This window comes from Pyrgilauda ruficollis, unplaced genomic scaffold (assembly GCF_017590135.1).
Source record: "Pyrgilauda ruficollis isolate IOZ18807 unplaced genomic scaffold, ASM1759013v1 scaffold12, whole genome shotgun sequence".
Lineage (NCBI taxonomy): Eukaryota > Metazoa > Chordata > Aves > Passeriformes > Passeridae > Pyrgilauda > Pyrgilauda ruficollis.
In genome coordinates this window covers 14,112,141-14,132,949 of record NW_024510321.1, presented here as the reverse complement: position 1 = coordinate 14,132,949, position 20,809 = coordinate 14,112,141, and the positions used below count along the sequence as shown (strand labels likewise).

General features: G+C 38.9%; 1 protein-coding gene across 1 annotated transcript in view; it reads left to right on the top strand.

Annotated features, from left to right (window-relative positions):
• ACBD5 (acyl-CoA binding domain containing 5) overlaps positions 1-20,665 on the top strand; it is a 29,884-nt gene extending 9,219 nt beyond the window's left edge. Inside the window, exons 5-12 of the mRNA XM_041488515.1 lie at positions 8,161-8,298; positions 9,032-9,232; positions 9,925-10,031; positions 12,020-12,296; positions 13,551-13,750; positions 15,263-15,313; positions 15,601-15,710; positions 18,688-20,665. Of these exons, the coding sequence (XP_041344449.1) occupies positions 8,161-8,298; positions 9,032-9,232; positions 9,925-10,031; positions 12,020-12,296; positions 13,551-13,750; positions 15,263-15,313; positions 15,601-15,710; positions 18,688-18,700 (1,097 nt within the window). The 3' untranslated portion in view covers positions 18,701-20,665. The remainder of the gene's footprint in view (positions 1-8,160; positions 8,299-9,031; positions 9,233-9,924; positions 10,032-12,019; positions 12,297-13,550; positions 13,751-15,262; positions 15,314-15,600; positions 15,711-18,687) is intronic.
• The last annotated feature ends 144 nt before the right edge of the window (positions 20,666-20,809 follow it).

The window sequence follows — 20,809 nt, the reverse complement described above, 5'->3', positions numbered from 1 at the left end:
GGTTACAAATACCCAGACTTGAATGTGTTGGTAAAGAAAGAAAAATAGAGAATTCACTCCAATAGGCTGAGCAAATCTAAGAGTTATTTTGAAAGCATGTAACCTGGGTAGTGTTTGGAAAGGTCACCCTGCAGCTGAGTGAGAAGCTTGACTTCTCTGGAAAGCTGTGTCAGTAGTCTCTTTCTGACAGGTATGAAGTGCTTCTTTACAGACAAAGTCATTGACAAATTATTTTTGGGTACATGATATACTGGACATCAAAGAAGAAAGTGGGCTCTTAGCTGACATAGCACTGCAGAAGGGAAAAGGTAACTCTTGCAGAATTATGGAAAGACTTGTTTGTAGCTGCTGGAATAGTAGAGTGACACATAAGGTGGATGGGTACTTCAGAAGAGTAGCAATTTAACTTCTTTGCACTTGCTAGTAAATGCACAAGAAATCTGATGTCTAAGTCAATGTTAAAAAGGCAAAGAAGCTTCAAAACACCACTGTTCAGTAAATGTGATTTTTTTAGAATGGGCATTCAAGTTTTCTTGTTCTATAATAGCTGAAGAAGCCAAAGGTGGGTTAGGATTGGCACCTAGTGATCTGATACAGGGTGGAAAATACTGAGAGTTTCAGAACCAATTCATCCTTCAGAATGTTTCCCGGAGAATGTTTGTGGATATTTTCTTTTTTCAGAATGAGGGTAAATCCAAAAGCGAGGCAAGGAAATCCCTATCTGACAGGCACCCACACTGAGTTAAGGTGTCTGAACAACCAAGGAAAGTATCTGGAAATTGTTTACAAGGTGTTCAGTAGAATTTTTCTGTATAATCTTTCTGCTTTGTGAAAAGGCATTTTATCTGTTCTAAAATTCTACTAAATAAAGATGACCCTTTGCCTGCATGCTGAGTAGTAGTGGTCTTAGTAAGCCTTTGTGAAAACCAAATGTTGCTTCCAGTAACAAGAAGTTAGTTACTGCAGAGGCTGTAGGAAGTTTCAGCATTATTATACTCGTGTACCTTGGCTTCCTGAGGACTGTTTCTCTCCCGAAAGCTTTTCTCCCAGCTGTGTTGCAGTTGCACTGGATGATGGTCTGCTGAAGCAAGGTGCTGTGTAGTGCTGCATATGCTGATGGCAGCACAGGCTGTGAAGGAGGAACCCGTGCAGGGCACTGCTTGTGTGAATGGCAGAAGCTGGCCCAGCTCACAGGCAGACACAGCTGTTTAACAATTTGCTTGGTATCTTCTTGCATTCAATATGGGAGCTAGGTTTAAAAGACAATACTCACTGAGGTCTGTGTGCTTTTAGAGCAAGCAAATACATGTAAACATTTGTATTTCAAAGACAGTAGTTAGTACAGGATCAGCTTTGAAAAAAGTGAGTTTGTTCCTAATTACTATTTTTCAGGTAGAAATACTTTTCTTACTCTTAAAATACAATGTATTTTCCAACTGTGTTTCTTTAGATTGCATATGAGTAGTTTATCTGTTCAAATAGTTTTATATTCTCAAAGACCTTCTCAGGTTGTTTTCAGTGTCTTTGCTTCCTAGTGGGGCATTTGGTGGCTCTTTCTGCTTGTGTGTGAGCCTTTGCTCTGAAACACCCTCTGTTTGCTTCATAAACTCACTTTTTCATAGCTCTTTGACTTCAAAGATACTTGCTTACAGATTTCCTTCCCTTTCCTTCCACCTTTTTTCACCAAGAGTTTTACAGAACTCCATGTCAATGAATCTTCTTAGTCTTTCATAAGAAGAGGGAAAAGAGCTAAAATCTGTGTTGCTCTGAACTGCAGTGCTTTATTAGGTTCTGTTAGTGGCTGCACCACAATGAGGAGTTGCATTGTGGCAGGAGGAGCTGCTGGGTGTGTGGGTGAGTGAGGTTTTTTAAATCCTATCCTTCAAACTTTTCTCCCCTTCTAGTTTCCAATTATAAATTAACAGGTATAATCAAGGTTACAAATGATGCTCAGAAAGGCTATTGTGAAACTTACTATACAAATACTTTTTGTTAAAATCTCAGTAGCTTAGCCTTCAGAAGTGTCTAGAACATTCTCTCCAGCATTTGCTGCAGGATGGGATTATTATAGAAGATTAAGGGCTGGGCCAGCAAGTGCCAGACAGTGGAGTATCTCGGTGAGATGTGGAATCAGTGACTCAACAAGCCATGGCTTGTCCTGTTGCAATCTATACCTGCTTCATGCTTTACACGCCAAATCTCAGCCTCTGTGGACTCGACTTCAAGCTGATGGCTTTATGTCAGTGCTGTCTAACGGTGCTGGAAATCAGGGCACAGCATCTGTGTAGCTCTAAGCCTGAGTATTTCAACAGCTCCCCTCTCATACAGAGTGATCAAAAATATATTGCCACAGGGTGAGCAGCAAAGTATCCAAATGGTAAAATGTAAGATTTAAAATTGTTTCTTTGTAAGTGGAGGGAGCTATGAGACATTCTCTTCCATGGAAAGAGAAGCCTGTCTGTATTGTGATTCATGCTGGGTTGAGTCAACAGTAACAGTTTTAGTGCATAATCGGTTGTTGAACTTGGATTTTTTCCTTCCAGCCAGACAAGATTTCCCTACAAAAGGGAAAATAAATGTCAGAAGCTCTTCAGGTTTCATAATTTAGAAGATGTACCCACTTGCCGGATAATTCTGGTGTCTTATATTTTAGCTGTCCTGTTGTAGTTAAGATCTTGTGATGAAAGAATTGGAATCAGTATTTCTCAGAGCTCTGTACTACAAAGACAAGCTACAAAGAAGCAGCAGATAGAGGTGTGGGAGGCTGGGGAAGGTCAGATATAGGTAGTCCTATCTTGATTGCTGTCAGAAAAGCATCCAGTGGACACAGAGTGGTGTTTCGTGTTTGTGTAGCAAAAATAATTAATTATAGCCTTTAGGATGCATAGAAAAGCCATTTGTTTTACCTCTGAGGCTGTGTTTGATATGGCCTTTGTAAAAGGCAGTTCAGATGGTAGGCTTGGTGCAGATGGCAGGAGAATATGACCTTAATGTTATTTAATTTTTGTTTTTTTCTGGTACAGGGCAAAACAGTTTTTGATTGCTACAATGTGTGACTCAACTATGTAGCCTTGTGTTGTTTTCCAGCATAATTCAGTTTTCTTTATAGGGTTCTGAGTTCACTGTTCTCATGTTTTGTATTTTCTGGGACAAAACTCAAGAGTGTAATAGTGTTCCTTCCTAGCTGCCGTGCAAAGTGAAAGTTCCAAAAGATGACTTTATCTCTTCTGCACAGAAGAGAGCTTAGGAAGTTTTGCTCCTCCCGGAGGGAAGTAGTACCAGGCTTGGGGACATCCTGAATCCTGGAATGATGTTACTGTGCTTTCAAGTTACAACATCTAAGAAGCAGCTGTTCTTCATGCTCATTCTCCCACGTTGGCTGAGGTGCTGACAGGAAGCTGGCCAAGCCTGCATCGTTGTCTTGCTGCACACGCGCTGTCTAACCCAGCTGTGTGTGCTTGGGGGCCCTGCACATCCGGGGCCTTTGTGGAGCTACCTGCCAGTGCTGGGAATGCCTGTGGAGCAGCTGCTCTTCTGCCTGGGCTTCTCTCTGCCAGGAAATCCCAGGCACGTTGTCTCTAGTGCAGAAGGCTGAGGAGCATCAGGGAGGAGGGAAATGTGTCCAAGTCAACCCCAAAACGTGGTGTCCTTATTTATATGGCACATCCTGAAAATCCTTGGGAAAAATGTACTGAAAAGTGTAAAGGTCTGGGATGACTAGTCAGTAATCCTAAATACTGTACTTGCAAGTTAATATGAATGTCTGAGAAGTTGCTGTTTTCTGTGTTTGCTCTTATCCACAGACTATTGTTTCAATGTTTATTAATAGTAAATAAAGATGTGAGTATTGTTGTTTAATTTTTTTATTAAATACAGAGTCATCTCTTGGAGTGTAACAGCTTGAAAAGCACATAAGCAGGGATAGGAATGCTGACAAAACAAGGCTGTAGTCTTTTGGAGTATATTAAAAGAAAAATAAAAATTAGGAGAGGCTTTTTCTGTTATAGTAAAGTTTAGGAAGACTAAAACACAAAAAAAAAAAAAGAAAAAGGAAACTATATAGAATATGTGTCTGCCCCAGTATGTGTACTTAGGGTGTACATTTGTCAGAGAACTTGCACCTAATGCACTTAAATTTAAAAGAAATAAAACTGTGGTAGTTAATGATTTTTAGATTTTTCAGTCTGTATTTCTGACAGACTCTTCTAAAATCTCTTTTTATTTGTGATGGCTGCTTGTTTGAGTAGTGCAGAGCAGATGTTACAGAGCAGGCTGGGCCCTTGGAAATTTTCTTTGTAGTGTCCTGTATTAAAAAGAATGCAAGGAAATGAGTAATAGAAACTCTTGTTCTAACTGAAGAGCTTACTGCTCCCAGATGCTTGCATGTACCCCTCATGTCTCATGCAGTCACCGCTCCTTGCAGTATTTGGTACATCAGTTTCAAAATGAGGTGGGGATTTGTGTAACCAAGTGTATTAGAAACGGCAGAACATGGTTGCACAAACTTGGAACTGAAGTAGGGAGCCTATTTGGATCAGTGACAAGCATGAAACTTCAAGGGGTGATGGCTAAAAATAATTACAGTTACCTGATGATGAAAACAACTTTTTACAGCATGTAGACTCCTTGAGACTTAACATAAACACAGGTGTGCAGGGAGATCCCTACACAAGGTGATACAAGTGTAGGTCTTGGAAATAATCTTCTAGTGGTTAAGATTTTGCTGCTGTTGAGCAGATAATGAAGTTGTGTATTTCATGAAAACATGTAATTTTTATTAAACAGTGAGGGTGTACACAGCTAGCTGAATGTTTTGTCATGTCTTTCGTGTGCTGTTGCAGACTGGCTCCTGATCACTGGTATTCTCAAAGCATCTGAGAGGCTGTGGAACTTGTGTGAGGATGATAATGTGGTGTACTGGGCTAACCATCAGTACTGCTCCAGCAGTGCATGTTAGTTTTGTGTAAGAATTACATGCCTGTTCATAAAACAAAAATACAAGGCATTTGGGGAAAACCTGCTAGGCAAGGTTCTCTTTGTCAAATGACCTTCAAGCTGGGGCAGATCTGCAGAGGCATTTAAGTTCTGAACTCCCATCTGGGTAACAAAAACAGCCTCAAAATATGTGATGAGTTGAAAACCACATACTTTTGAGAAACTTAGCCCCATTATACAGGCCATTGAGGAGAATTGTAGTGATGCCTTTAAAGAAATATACTTAGAATGGCTTGTAGGAAATCTCTTAATAGAGCTGATACTAGAAAATAAACATCTGGTGAAAGCTTGTAGAGAAGCTGCATGTTTGTTCTTCACATCCTTTCTATCTTGCCTTTTTTTTTTTTCTTTTTTTTGGTCAAATCTTTCTATTTCAAGTTGTTACTGTTATACAGCTCCTACTATTTAGCATTAAAAACCCTAAACCCACACCCCAGGCCTTTACAGAATAGAATTTAGCTATGGATAAAAACCAGCAAAGCTTTGATTTAAAAAATTGTCACAAATTTCACAGTTTGATGTTGTATGTAGTGAGATTAAAATAATAAACCAAGAGGAATTCTACGGTATCTAAAGTAGGGCAACAGAAAAAGCTTCTAACATTTTGTATGCAGTTGAAGTGAGTAGATGAAGTAAAGGGTTGAGGGGTGGCTGGATGGGATTAGCGCAAGCCAAGTAAGGTATTAAAAGCTTGATTGACTTCTGTCATTCACATTGAGAATATACATTCCTCAGGGAACAGCCATTAGCCTACTGGCAGGGGATGTAGAAGTCACTGCTAGTTGGCTTTGCTTAGTCTGTAAACCTGTCACCCCCAGGATTAATTGGTGATTGACCATCATGTCTGGTTCTTTAGCAGATACTCAGAGCAACAAGAATGGCAGCCAGCCATGGGTGTCCCATGTAGTAAAAGCAATTGGGGATGGACCTGATGAGGGTAGCAGTGTAAAGGTTCTGAGGAAAAGCACACAATTAGGCCTGGCATTTGAGGTGGCCAAACTCTGTACAGGGTTGTGGAGTCTGCATCAAAGCAATGCCTCTTTATGGTCTTTGGGAGCACTGTTGCCAAGAATGACTTAGTGGAAGAAATACGATCCTGATGGATTTCAGTTATTCAGGTGTCCTGTGATGTGATACCATAAATCTGTAACTGTTGATACAGTCTCTCAGTTCCTCCTCTTAATTTAAATGTATGTAATAGATCACTTAGAAAATTCCCCAAATGAATAATCTCTTTACTGCAAGTAAGGAGAACAGAAAGAACATGCTTGAATGTTGAAAAACATTAATTTCAAAAAGAAAATAAGTATATCTTAGGAAAAGCCTTATGGTGTAGCTGGGGCTTTTTGCGGTATCTTTGGTAGGGTGAGGAGCTTTACAGTTTTAATTCTCCTTCATAGCTCAGTGTTCCTCCTGGTCTTGTCTTTCCTGTTTACTCCCACAGCTGGGTAGGACACATGGATGATTGTGTCCCCGCCCCCATATTGTTAAAGGGAAGGGTGACGTGTGCCTTACGGTGCCAAGGGGGCTGTGTCTCTGCCTAATGCTCATGCTGTGAGGACATAACTGCTGCCTTATCCTTCTTATGCTGCTCAGAAAAACATCTTGAGAACTGGATTTGCAATTCATGAAACACATTTGTGAAAAAAAATGGGAATATGTTGGGATTTCTCTTTTGTGAAGCAAATTTCTGTGCAAATAAGTAGTGACCTATGAGAAGAAAATGAGCAGGTGCTTATATTCTTGTGGTGTACAAGATAGACAATTGCTTTTCCAGTTCTCATTTTACAATAAAGTAGGGTTTTTTTAATCTTCAGATAAAGAGATGGATTAAATAAATCCAAAGCAGTGATTCAGGGTGCCCACAGAAACATTACCTTGCAATAAAACTAAGGTGAACTTAATATTTAACATATTCATTGTTACTATACAATAAGTTGCTTTACCCTTTTTTTGTTTTTTTAAAGTGCTGTGGATAAGCTGGAAACTAGAGAAATGTGGGAAGGCTCTTCATTGGAAGGTTAAAGTAGAAAAAAGCCTTAGCTTTAAATTACCATGCAGCAGAGAAAGTAGTGAAGCTGGTTTGGCAACTCTGGTGTAATTGGATATTATTTTGCAGCTTAATGTTAATCCAACACGTGAGAATAAATCTTTCAAGGTTCTGACAAGGGAACGTGGAAATTACACAAATGAAATGCTGTGGTGACAATTAAAACAGTCAGATTTCAGCCTTGGATCCAACATGTAATCTGTGCAAGTGTCTCACAGAAACTGTCCCCTCTTTGTACCTTTGTACTCTGTCCTAACATAGGAGGCTTAAATGATCATCAGGATGTATTTGACCATAACTTTTTACAGAAGATGGTACAATTGTTCTTTATATACTTCATCTTTTTAATGAATCTTTACCTTTCAGTTTTTTGTACGGTTACAGTAAATTGTGATCCTCGGAGTGATCAAAGATGTGGAAAAAACGGATTTGGTAGTTACTTTGTCTATTTCAATATTTGTTTCTTTAAATATTAATGAAAAAAATGCTCAGTGTATATATTAATTTCATCAACTTTTTCACTCAAATCAGGGAATTTATTTCCATGTGTCATTTGTTAGGTAAAGATCTGTATAAATGTGAGTCATATTACCATATTTTGCAACTGCCTAAATTACAGCAGAAGATGTGTGGAATATTGTATTTACTTTATTCAGAATTCTGTTGTTCACGTAATTGAATACAATGTTTCAAGATTTGCCTCTGAACTGTAAGCAGGTTTGAAGCATTTCAGCCCCAGAGAGAAATTCTGTTAAAACAGTGATTTCTGAGTTTAAAAGAACATGGCCACATCAGTCCCAGCTGCAGCTGTAACGTAAATACAGTAATAGGCTTGGTCTGAGCTCTTTCTGAAAGTGGCTGCAGTCTCTTCCCTGGAGGCTGCCCAGAGTCATTGAGAATATCTGCACCAGCAGTCAAGCATTCAGTGATGGGCCACAAAAGAGAAACATTAAATCAATTAATAAAGAGCTTACAGAAATAAGTTGCCATTATTTGGTACATCTTCTAATATGGACCTACTTCTGTAGAACTGTTACTGATAGTTTTGGGGGTGATAGTGGTAGTGTATGTTTGTTTCCTTTAAAATACATTTTTTTCTTTGCTTTTTTTCTTAGACCTTAGTAATGTTATGAATTCCACTCCAAATATAAAAGCTGTAAATGGAAAAGCTGAAAGCAGTGATAGTGGAGCAGAATCAGAAGAAGAAGGGCTTCGTGAAGAGGAAGAAAAAGAAGTGCAGGTAAATGGAAAAGGTAAGTTTTCTGGACCAGTGTGTGTCCCAGAGTTGTTCTTAGCCACCTGAGTGGCAGAAGATATCAAAGTATCGTGAATGCTTTTTCAAGGGAATTAGATGGAAATACATGTGAATGCATATGTGAAAGATGTCTGTGTTTCAGCCTAGGCTGTAAGAATTAAAACTAGTACAAATTTGATAGCTATGCTGTATGATTTTTGACTTGCATAGTAAGTTCTGTCAAAAGGTTGTCTAAATATCTATCCCCTGCATTGTTTGGGTTTTGTTGTCAGGTTTTTTTTTTTTTTGTAAGAGCTATGAATGACTACATGGCCTGTAAGAGTAGAATTGAAAATTACTTTTTTTTTCTGCAGAGACAGTAAAAAAGAACTTTCAGTGAGATTAATTTAGAGGCATTTGGATGCTGAAATAACAGCATCTAGTGAAACCCAAATGAAATAACATATTTAGAATTCTATACAGATGTCCTCCAAGGACATTCGGATTATTATTTCACTTAGAAGAGACACCTACTTCAGATTTACTTCCTTATGTTTTAAGCATCTGCTCTTTATGCTTTTTATAAAAGAACAGAACAATCCACACAAATGGGGATATAGGGGCATTTACATGTTTTGTTCTGCAGATACATTATACATACAGTCCATTAGTAAGCTAGCTGCTTGAAGAAATATGGTTGGAGATATTAGGTATAGAGCTTTCTCTTTGCAAAGTTTTCTTTTCTTTTACAGATTATAAGAATGTGAAATCCGAATCAGCAGCTGCTAAGGATTTGGAAGGTATTGTTAGTAATGGCTGTTACAAGGACAGCTTTATCCCAGATATGCAGAATGGCATCCAGACCAAATCTGCCTTGAATGGCTTGAACCCAGAGGAAGAAACAAATAAAACGGAGCCAAGCCTGGAAATAGCTCAGAATGCTGCTCACCAAGGTATTGTCCTTCCAAGACCACGTTTTCATTTGCACATGTTTTTCATGAAAAATATTCTTTTTCTGAAAGCTTAATCCTGGGATTCAGAGACTAGCAATGGTGTCTTTCAGTTGCAGAAATATGAAGACAGAATTCTAAAACAAATTAATTAGCTGCAGTTAAAAATAAGGCTTTCTTTTAGTACCTACTACAGAAAGAGAGATGAATTCAGAGAAAGAGAGGCCTAAACCCACAGAAATATAAGTGTTTTCTTGTAATATCATTATGCTACCTATGCAAATACTATTTGCCTTTGAAAGTGAATTGTTAGTACAACAAAAATCACTTACATCTGGTTTATTATTCTGAAAAGCTGAACATTTTATAAATGCCACTTTGTTGAAACTAAGTAACTTTAAGTAAAACTGCTTTATACTGAGATTAGGAAGGAGAGGGTAATGAAAAAGACAAAATTAAAATTTGCAACACAGAAATGCCAATATGAAGAATAGTTTTCCCACTAGTAAAGGTTTTCTATAATTCCTAAATTCATATAACATCTTTACTCAGAATCCAAGTTTAGAATGACAGTTGTAGATAGAAAGGTCATGAAGTGATGCTCACGCATTTTAACTTATTGCTCTAGTCTTTGCCAGGGTTGGCTCACTGGCTCACATTTATAAACCATGTGTGCTATCCCTCTTTTCCTGCAGGTGCAAGTGAAGAGAATACTGAAGAGATCTCAGCAGCTCAGCACTTAACCAGTGATTCAGACAGTGAAGTTTATTGTGACTCTATGGAGCAGCTTGGACTAGAAGAGGTAGGGGTTTGGTATTCCTGAATGTATTTTGAAGCTGGTATGCTGCTTACTTTTCAATAGGTTCGTCTCAGTCAAGTGAACATGGACATGCAGAGGTGAATGGTGTGGCTCATGCATGCTGTCCTGTTTGAACTAGAGGGCTTTGTTCCTTTCATTGCCAGCGTTTTACAACTTGGTTACTGCTAATCTAAAAGCCTTGAAGCCTTCAGAGAATTTATGTGAGGAGAAGGCTTCAAAAACAACAGTACAAAGAAACAATTGTCAAAAAAGGAAAAACAGTATAAAGAAACTAAGGTCTGTGTCTACAAATTAATATAGGGTCTTATAACATGTAGGGACCAGAATTCAGCTATTTTTAACAAATGGGAAGTATCATCGTAACAATTCACTTTTTGCTTGCCTTTTTTCTGGTCTGATGACTTCTGCATTTGTTTCTTAGAATAAATAAAGAATAAGTATTAGCAGGTGGCCTGTAGGCCAGTGCCTACAAGTGGCCTAGTCTAAAGAAGCGGGGGATTATAAGGATTTCTATGTTCTCTTGTATTCTCTTTCATCATAATGTACACCTCTGACTTACCTATAAAAGGTGTGCATCAGCTGTGCTGCCGTAGTTCTGACTGGATTTGTGCTCCTGCTGATTACTACTCTTAACTGTAATCTTTGTTGGCTTTCTGGCCTAGTCCTCTTTCAGAGGCCCAGGTTAAGTGTGGGCTTTGTAGGTTGTACTCAGAAACCTCATTTCCTGATTCAGGAGAGAAATGTGTAAATGGTGCCTGGGATCATAAAGGCCAGAAGCACTCGAATATTGCATCATTCTCTTGTCTGGCTCTTTCCTGAGTATGTAGGGAATTCATTTTAACAAATCAAAATTCTGCCCAGTAATAAAGCATGTTGGGAAATGTAATTTGATAGAAGTGCTGCAAGCTGTTTTATCTAGTTGATTTCCCAACCTTGTGTATCGTTCAAGCTTGTTTGAAATTCTTTAATTGAAGTGGGTGGATAATTTGTCAGAGTTTCCCAACCTGCATGAGGAAAGTTCCAGTTTTGCACAAAATAACAAATGTTCAGGTATATGTAAAGAAATACACAGGTAGAACTACAGGTCAATCAGTTCAAACTAGAAGAGGCTCACTTAAAGAAATAAATAAAGCTGTTCCTTGGAAAAGATGTAGACAGCACTCTGCCCTTCAGTTCTAATGATCCAGAACTGCTATTCTACAAATGTGGGCAGCAGTTTCCATTTCACTGCCCCTCCTTTTGGTTGTTGTGACTTCTCCATGAAGTTCTTTTTCGGCTGACTGAGGTGCCCAGTCTGCTTCAGTGTATCCTTGTGCAAGGGCCTGTCCTTGCCCTGTGCCAAGGGCTGCTTGAACCACCCACCAAGACAGCCCCAGGGCAGAACCTGAACAGCACCTGTGTCATGCTTTTTTACTGTCTTCCTGCAGTTTTGAGTGAGAAACTGGTAGAACACTCTGCCTTTCCTTTGTTTGGTGTGGGGTGCAGGTGCAGCCACGCTGTTCGGAGCAGGCTGATGATAAACTGCTGCTCTCTTTGCTGTGAGTGCAAAAACTGCCTGCCCAGGGCTGCTGACAGCATGGGCCTTCTGACTGTGCCTCCCAAATTCAAGGGAAGAGGCTGTTTCACTGTCCAGGAAGTAAAGACAGTTTTACAGGGGAAAATTGAATGTTTTTAGACATTAATGTTCTATTTTAGTAATTACTGAGTATTAGTGTATGTTGGAAATGTCTAAAGAAATTCCTGTGGTATCACTGTTGTGAGATTTGCCTGAAATGCCTTCTCAGTCTGGAAATAACATTTAGACAATAGTAAGTATATTCTACACGAAAACAACTGCTCCCCTTAAAAGAAGTCTTAATTCTGGGCAAAATATTTTCCTAATGTGAAAGTAAAGATGATATTTTTTTCCTTTTTAATGTTTAACTGTCATATTTTACAGAATTTAATTACTTGCTAATGTTAATTTGTAGCCCTTGGAGATCATCACATCAGCTAAAGGATCTTTAAAGCATTCATCCCATTTCTTGGATGTAGATCACAGTCCTCTGTTAGAAAATACGGATTTTCCAAGGCGCACTTGCATGACTTATGGGAATCTCCATCCTGGAAACACTGAAGAGGGAGTAGCTGAAGAACAAGGTGAAGTCAAATGTGGAGGAGAAGATGGCAAAGCCAGTAATGGAGGTCCTCACAAGGAGAAAAAAGGTGGAGAAAAAGCCGATTTCTACAGTGTCAGAAGAGGGAGAGGTACTGTGACCCTGCATTTGTGTTTCCCACTCTCCTCACTGCCATAAATTACTGGTGTTTGAGAAGCACCAGTCAGCACTGTCCAGTGGGACAGCCATGTCTGTAGTGCTTCTGCTCTTCACAATAAAAATAGATAACAAAATGCCTATTACAGCAGGTAACTTATACTCCACTGCTGCTTATGGCACTTGGGTTTTTGGAAATGTAATCCTCAAAACCACGCTGTGCCTGAGAGGAGTTTCTTTAGGAGTTACATACTTATTGTTAAGATACATTTATATTTATATCTCTGTGGTGGTTTATTTGAACCATGGAATGCCATGGAAAGTGACAGTGGATGCCAATCAGTGACATATTGTTTTGTGTGTAATTGGAATGTTAGCCACACCTTTGAGTGATTCTGATACTATCCATTATGATGCTTAAAACTTAATGGTTCTTAATCACATAATAGCCTAGATGTTCAGTTTATGTTGGACCTCTGCACTTTTTAATTCCATAATACTTCTAACAGTGTCACCTGCAAGCAGCACCAGATTCCACTGGTATGATCTCTAAAGTCAAGGATAAAATCAGTTTTTCTTGTAAAACCAAAAGGCAGAAAGTGTTTTGTTTTTATATAGCATGCCTTTTTGTATAGCACCTATAAATAATCAGATGGAAAAATTAAAAAGAAAATCCAAATAAAACACTTATGTTGAAAACTATTATAAAGAACATACTATAGTTACTATCTCCTCTTCTCTCTCATGTTGTTTTATTGAAGTTTGCTACTTACAGGCAGAAATATGACAGGCTAGTTAGTGGTAGTTGTATCTAGTTTAAGGGAGTATTGTTGATTTCAACAACAAAATTAGAGAAAATTATCTTTTCTCTTCACTGTATTCCAGTGATCTTTGTTTTCCAGCTGGAGACTTTGCCATACTTAAAACACATACTAAGACAGATCTTACTTTTTTTACTAAGGCAGAATTTACTGCTGAACTTGACTGGTTGTGTGTTAATAGCTTTTTGTAAGTGTTCTTGCAGTTCTAGGAATTTGAATGATACTGTCACACTAAGGCTATAGGGAAACATCTCAGATGACATTTCAATGACCTCGCAGTCCTGTTGAACTGTCTGAATATAGCCCGTGACGAGGAGTACCACACTCCTGGGTGAAAACTGAGGGAGAAAACTGAACTGTTAAACATTTTCAGTAGAGCTGTAGCCCATTCTGTGTTTTGTGTTTCTGTTTTTCCTCCCTCCCACCAGGGCATAGACTGCAGCCTTTAGGAGACGGGTCCCAGGGTGGCCAGATGGGCAGTGGAGGGGACGGCGAGCGCTGGGGCTCCGACAGAGGCCCCCAGGGAAGCCTCAATGAGCAGATTGCAGTGGTGCTGATGCGGCTGCAGGAGGACATGCAGAATGTCCTGCAGAGGCTGCATATGCTGGAGGCTGTTGCAGCATCACAGGTACTATTCTTTGGAGTTATTTGATCACCTTTTATTAAATGTCCTTGGATATTTTTGTGCTTTTTCAGATTAAAATTTTTAACAATATTTTCTTAAACTGTAAAGACATTTCAGTCACGTTCTGTAGTTGGGTCCAACTTAAAATTTCCTATTGGTACCTACTCTTAGCAGCCCAATTCGTAACTCTGGTACATGTAAGCAAAACCATGCATTTTTTACCAAGAAATTAACCATATGTTATTTCACTGATTTCTTATCAGACTGATCTTAGCCATAGTTATTGATACATATTACACAGGCTCTATATGGACACTCCACAGTTAATGTTATTAGTTCCCAGATTAAGAGAATTCAAAGCATTTTCAAAGAAAGTGAGAAATAATCTTTCAGATGGTAAATGTTCACAGGCAGAACTTCAGATTCAGAATGCAAAAGACTTGATTGTTCATTGCTTTCTTTCTTTGTGAAGTAATCCAGCTTTATTGGAATTGTACATCGTGTCCTCATCCAGCCAATAGAACTCTTAAGCAAGTGTAGACATTATTGATACAGTGTTTCTTTTTTCTTTCTGTTTCAATAGAACATGTTGTGAATATAGTTGAACCAGCAACCTGAAAATGTTTGGTTTTGTTTGACTTGCTGATATATTTTGATCTGCATGAAAATGAGCAAGCTGTACAAGCAATATCCTATGGGATGCATATACTCCAAATCTTAGGCAGCCACAGAAAAGGATTTATTAAAACCATCATTTTGCTGAATCACAGATATTCAAGAATCTAATGTTTGGTTAAACAGATTGGTTTTCTATCTTTGCCTGAGCAATATAAGTAGTAAAAGATCCTTCCCCTGCAGTTCGTGCTGTGCTTGCTGTCCTTACCTAAGGAGAAAGAGAAGCTTCTGTTTCATGTTGACATAAATTAAGAAAGACCTGGAAAACCAGCTGCTTTGCCTTTGTGGAAACACCACAATAGTGTATGGGAATAGTCTTGAAAAGATTCTGATACTTCCATTATCAGGATTGCCTGGAAGACATGGAACAGTCTTTCCTTTACGGTGTTAGACATGCCTGTAGCTGTAGCCCAGGCAAACTAAAACAGTGGTTCTGACCTTAGTATAGACTGGTGTTCAGACATGCAAGCAGGCAAATTAAGCTGCTGCAGTTTCTGCTCTGGGCTGGAACTGGGACTAGACCAGAGCTGAGAAAGTTGCAATGACAAGTTGAGCATGGGAGCCTTTAAAAACTGTAAAGAGGTCTAGTAAGTGACACTGATTCATTTTCTAAGACACAGAGAAGTGATAAAATTACTATAAAGAGTAGTGGAAACATGAGAGGCAAGTTAGCAGCTGTGTGGGATCACATGGGGGTGGTTCTGTGCATTAAACTGTGATATATACAGATTGCAAAGCCATCACAAAATGAAAAACCTCATATTCTTGTTTTGTGAAGAAGAAAAATTTTAATTGCAGTTTTCTTATTTTATACTTAAAAGCCTTTGTTTGTATTTAAAGGCAAAATCTGCAACACTACAGTCAAATTACCAGCCCACCTCCTCTGTCAAGGTAAAATACTGTTTTTATGATGTGTAAAAAGTGTGAACTGTGAAAAAATACTAATTTGAATATTTTGTCTATAGCTCTTGGTATGTGCTTTTTGTATTGTCTCTTCCTTGACTAGAAGATAAAAAATAATCTGTCTGAGGAAATTACTTCATAGATTAATCTTTTCTTACAGTCTTACTGTTATTTTCTTTGGTACTGTAACATTTGAAGTGATGAGAAGTATACAGGTGGTATTCAATATGTGCACACATATTGCTCACTGGATTTTTTTTTTCTGTTTTCCTTAGAAACCATCATGGTGGCCCTTTGAAATTTCTCCTGGTATTCTAGCTTTTGCTGTTGTTTGGCCATTTATTGCCCAGTGGTTGGTACATGTGTATCACCAAAGAAAGCGAAGGTAAAGATGTGCATTCAATAGAACACATACACTGTGTGTCACCTGTTTAAAGCAATAGGTAACATTATCATATTATTTAGACAGGACAGAAAATTCTTTGCCTTGAAAGTTTGTCAGTATGAGAAAGTACTGGTTAATTTGACTTCATATGTAGTATGCTTTATATGTGGCAATTTATGTTAAATCTATGAAATGTGATGCAGGATAAATAATTCTGAGCGCACACAAGTGGGTGAGGCTGGATTGTGTCTTGGGATAGGCTTGCAAGTGTCACCATAACTATTCTTTGATCCTCTCACTCCTCATATTTTCTTGAGCCAGTTTCACTGCTTCTGGACTTCCTAGTCCTTTTGTGCCATGACAATTTTTTTTCCTACGACATCCTTTGTAGAGTGCTGTCACCTATATTTAACATCTTCTAGTACCTTACTATGATATTTTTGTAACATCTACCTTGACTTCCTTCAGCTGAAGGGTAGCTGTACTCTGATCTTGCCTTTTCTCACCTCTCTAAGCATCAAAGATCAAGTGAGTGTTCTCTAGTTACTGTCTGCTTACTTCCACCTCACACCTGGTTCCGTTAGCTTAGTATGCTCTTGGCACTTACATCTTTTTCCTCTGTCAGACTGCAGAGCATTTGCGTGTGTGTATCTTAGGAGAATTAGCTGAATTTGCTCTAGCTTTTTAATGTTTGCTAGTTTTCATGGTATAGTTTTCTCCCCTGTGGTAAACCACAGAAACACAGAGTGGCTGAGGTTGAAGGAAGGCTCTGCAGGTCATCTGGTCCAACATCCTTGCTCAGCCAGGGACACAGTGTCTGGTTGCCCAGGGCTGTGTACAGGCAGCTTTTGATTGTCTCCAGGGAGGGAAACTCCACCACCTCCCTGGGCAACCTGTGTCAGTGTTTCCTCAGAAATGCTCCTGACCTTTAATCATCTTCATGGCCCTTTGCTGGACTCTCTCCAGTTTGTCCATGTCTCTCATGTAGCCAGAGGCAGACAGAACACTCCCGGTGTGGCTTCTCCAGTGCTGAATAGAGAGGAAGGATCACCTTGCTCAGCCTGAAGGGATAATGCTGATAATGTTGGAAGGGAAGCCTGTAACACCACTGGCCTTGGTTGCAAGGGCACATTGCTGGCTCATGTTCAGCGTGGTGTCCACCAGGATGCCCAGATCCTTTTCTGCCAAGCTGCCTCCCAGCTGGCACATACTGATACCTGGAGTAGTTTCTCCAAGCAGTGCTGGACTAAGCACTTCCCCCTGTTGTATTTCATAAGGTTCCTGTCAGCCCATTTTTCTAGCCAGCTGCAGTCCCTCTGGATGGCAGCACCACCCTCTGGCATATCAGCCACTCCCAGTTTTGTGTAATTTGCAGCTTTGCTGAGGGTGCACTCTGCACTCTGCCTGTCACCCAGGCTATTGCTAAAGGTGTTAAACAGGACTGGCCCCAGTATCAACCCCTGGCATTCACCACTAATTACTGGCCTCAAGTACACTCCTGTCACTGATTATCGATCTTTGGGCCCAGCCCATGGCTTTGTAAACAATACAGCACCACAGAGGCTGCAAATCTGCCAGGGAGCTCCCCTGCCTCAGAGCTGTCAGCAGCAGCATCGGTGTTGCTGCACTGTCTGATGAAACCAGAGATTGCAGGGCTGAGGCTTTCAGGCAGTTATGCACATTTTGCTCATTCTTTGCACTAGCGAATGGAAATTTCCCCTTGTCAGCAAGGAAGAAGTTGGGGTGGTTTAAATCAAAACTATTTGTTTTAAGTATTTTACTTGAAGTTTCTATGAACTTCAGTGTTCTGCTAATTGCTCTTGCACGGCTGTGTTTTCTCCCTCTCTCTGAACAGTGTGCTGTTCTTGAAAATCTTTTTTTAACATCTATTCTGACCCTCAATCCAGCAACAGATTCAGACAGAAATCAGTTTTTAGAAAAGCACCTTTCCAGCAATTTTTCTAGTAATTGTCCTAGTAATTCACTGCTTTGATGAATAAACACATGGTACATTGCTTTTAGTTTGGCTTGACCAGATTCAGTTTGCATCCATTGGATTTTCCTGTATCTTTATGCAGTTGACAAAGAGCCTGTATTTAAGGACTATGTGCTTCTGCAGCACATTTCTATCTGGAGTTCTATCTCCTTTAACAATGTGTAGGAAGCTGATCAAGTACACTCAGTGAGAAAACAGAATTACAAAATGAGTCCTTTTCTCCTGTCCCGTGGCCAGTTTCAGCTTGTGCTCTTAGGCAAGGTGTGTGAGCTCTTAGCAATAACTGTTCACAGTGCCTGCACTGACCCTGTCAGTGCACTTTTAAATTATGTGAACTGTCCCTGCAGCAGAAACCATGAGTCTCTGCTACCATGCAAAGTTCTCTTGTGCTGCAGCTGTGGAGCCTTGACTTCTAAACTCTTCTGCAGTGTAGCAAATTCCATGTAACTGGTGGAGGGACAGCCTGCTGTAACCAAGAGCTTTGTGTTTAGCTTTTGTCCAGCACCTCTTAAGCTGTCCCCTGTTCCTTTATGGGGAACTTAATGCTGAAAATCTGGGGTACTCATGCTGGAGCCTTCACCCAGAAGGCTTGAAAACCAGAATCCTAAGGGCCCTAAACACATATAGAAATATATTTTCATAAAAGTTGTCTACGTTCAGCTCATTATTTTAAAACCCTCTAATTTTAAGTTTTATGGAGTCATGGGGAAAACAGCTCTTAAGTGTTGCTCTGCTGAGCCAGCATGCCACTGACCCAGGGTCAGGGATTTTTCTGTGGAATTCCATCTGCAGCTCCAAATTCTTAGTGAATTTTCTACTCCTTGGTGTAAGAGAGCAAATTTTGTGGTGTCTTGAAGCGCTGTAGTGTTTTATTGGAATGGAAACCTTTCACGTGTAACCTTAATTGATTTGTTTGTTTAGACAAATAAAAAATCATCTCATATGTGAAGGTACATTAATCTAATCTGTTTCCTCTTCTAGAAAACTGAACTGAGAATTCATGACTATATTTAAGGACTTCTAGGAGAAGATGGCCCTGGAAAGCAAAGGAAGTCTGAATTCTCGTAGAATCTCAGAATTTGGGATGATCTTCCTTATGTTACAGTAATATTTTGTACTACCTTCGAGCTAAATGTTTAAGGACTAATATTATTGAAACTTGAATGATTCACAGCTCCTAGGTAACAAATAAATTGAATAATTCCATCCTCAACACCATATGAACAATAATTATTTTGGAATGTGCTTGTGGATGGGTCGTCAGTAATTACTGGCACTGCTGATGTCAGCTGATGAAGAGAATAACATCTCTGTAAAAGAACACATGAAAAATATGTAAAACTGTCACTTTAATATTGAAATAATTTTACAATCTCAAGATCCCTGCCTGTTTTTCCACAGCATTACATATTGCCAGGTGAAAGCTCTAAAAAAGTATAAATTCAGTACATTGTAAGCTGTTGGAAAAATACAATATAGTGCTGAGGAATTCAACTTGTTATTCTTGCTGCTAAACTAGTGTGGGGCAATTTCCATATAAATTAGTCAGAAATGAAGTTGAATCCTTCACTTATCCTGTAAAATTGTAAAGAAGATTTGGGTATTTGTATATATCCTGAAAGTTAGAGCCATTAATAACGGGGGGACTGTCAAATACAAGTTTGGAAACAGCATGTGGTACAAGGGATCCATGTAAAGAGGCTGCACCTTATCTTTTTAACTTTCATAACTGTATTCTTGTTGACAACAGCTTATTTTAACTGAAATGCATAGTTTAGGCACAAGGTGCATTAAAATGAGATGAAAACTAGCTCAGTAGGTCTAGCTTTAAGCTTTTAAAAAGCTCAGTGCACTGTAAGTTTTCTGTTGGCAGTTAAAGTAAGATTTAATGTATTGTGGATTTTCCCCAAGTCACATCATGAAACATATCAGTTCTGGTATGTCTTTCTTATCCTTCTACTTCCTCTCAGAAAAAAAAACAAAAAACAACCTTTTCAGCTAATTTTGGAGCTGATATTTTTCTTTTCCCCACAGAATATTTATTAATCCATATACAGATAGAGGTAGAACTTGTGAAGTTTGCTTGACAAAAGCATACTTTACACTTAATTTTTAAATAAATTAATATATAAGTTGTCTAAATCTCTGGAAAACGCAAATGCACTAAAATTAGATTTGACAGAAAACTTACAGTTTGCTATGAAGAATTATATCACAACATAATCCATGGTTAAGCTCTGAATCTTCAAAAATTTCACCATTATTGATGTGCGTTCATTTTCCACCAGGACTACATCCTACAAATAATTTTTAAGGAAAGTTTTTTTGGTCCTTCCTGAAAATATTTTATAGTTTGGAAAACATTTTTCATATAAGCTATACTGTATAAAAATGTAATCACAGAATTTAATGTTGGTTTTACCAGAGAAATTTTAATCTTGTTTTTTAGTTATGTGAAAATTTTTTTTAGTTATTTTCCCCTTCTTCTGATTTTCTTACTGTAAAGCTGAATTAAAAAATAAAATAGCTGTAACCTCTTTGAAGACTGCTGTAACAAGCAGATTGTTTCATGTGCCAGAGATGAGTTTTGGCATGAGATGTACTGAAAACTCAGGTTTGAACAAAGCTTATCCTGAAGTTCTGCTGGGACCTGAAGCCATTGTGCCTGAGCTTCAAATCCCTAAAGTGACTGATTTCTTATTATAAGGGATAGAAATCATACAGGAGGGACACTTGAGCTTGAAGGTCACATGAAACCCCAGCCTCCTGAAGCAGCATGTCTTCTGCAAGGACAAACCACCCTGGAGTGCCTCCCAGCTCGTGTCACCTGTAGGGGTTGAGCTCTTAGAGATGGGACAGACATTCCCAAAGGTACTTAATTATTAACCTCTCCCTGAAATAAATGTAGGCTTGTAATATCCTTGTTATTTATTCATATTTCAATAAATCAATCCCTTAATATTTTGTATTTTATCTTGAACTTAACATTTACTAAATGCTGTATACCAGATGCTGTGTATGCAAGAGCCTGCTGGCTGTATCATGAAGAAACAGTCAAAACCTGAAAGCTGTAATACAAAATAATGTCACTTGAGTAAAAATT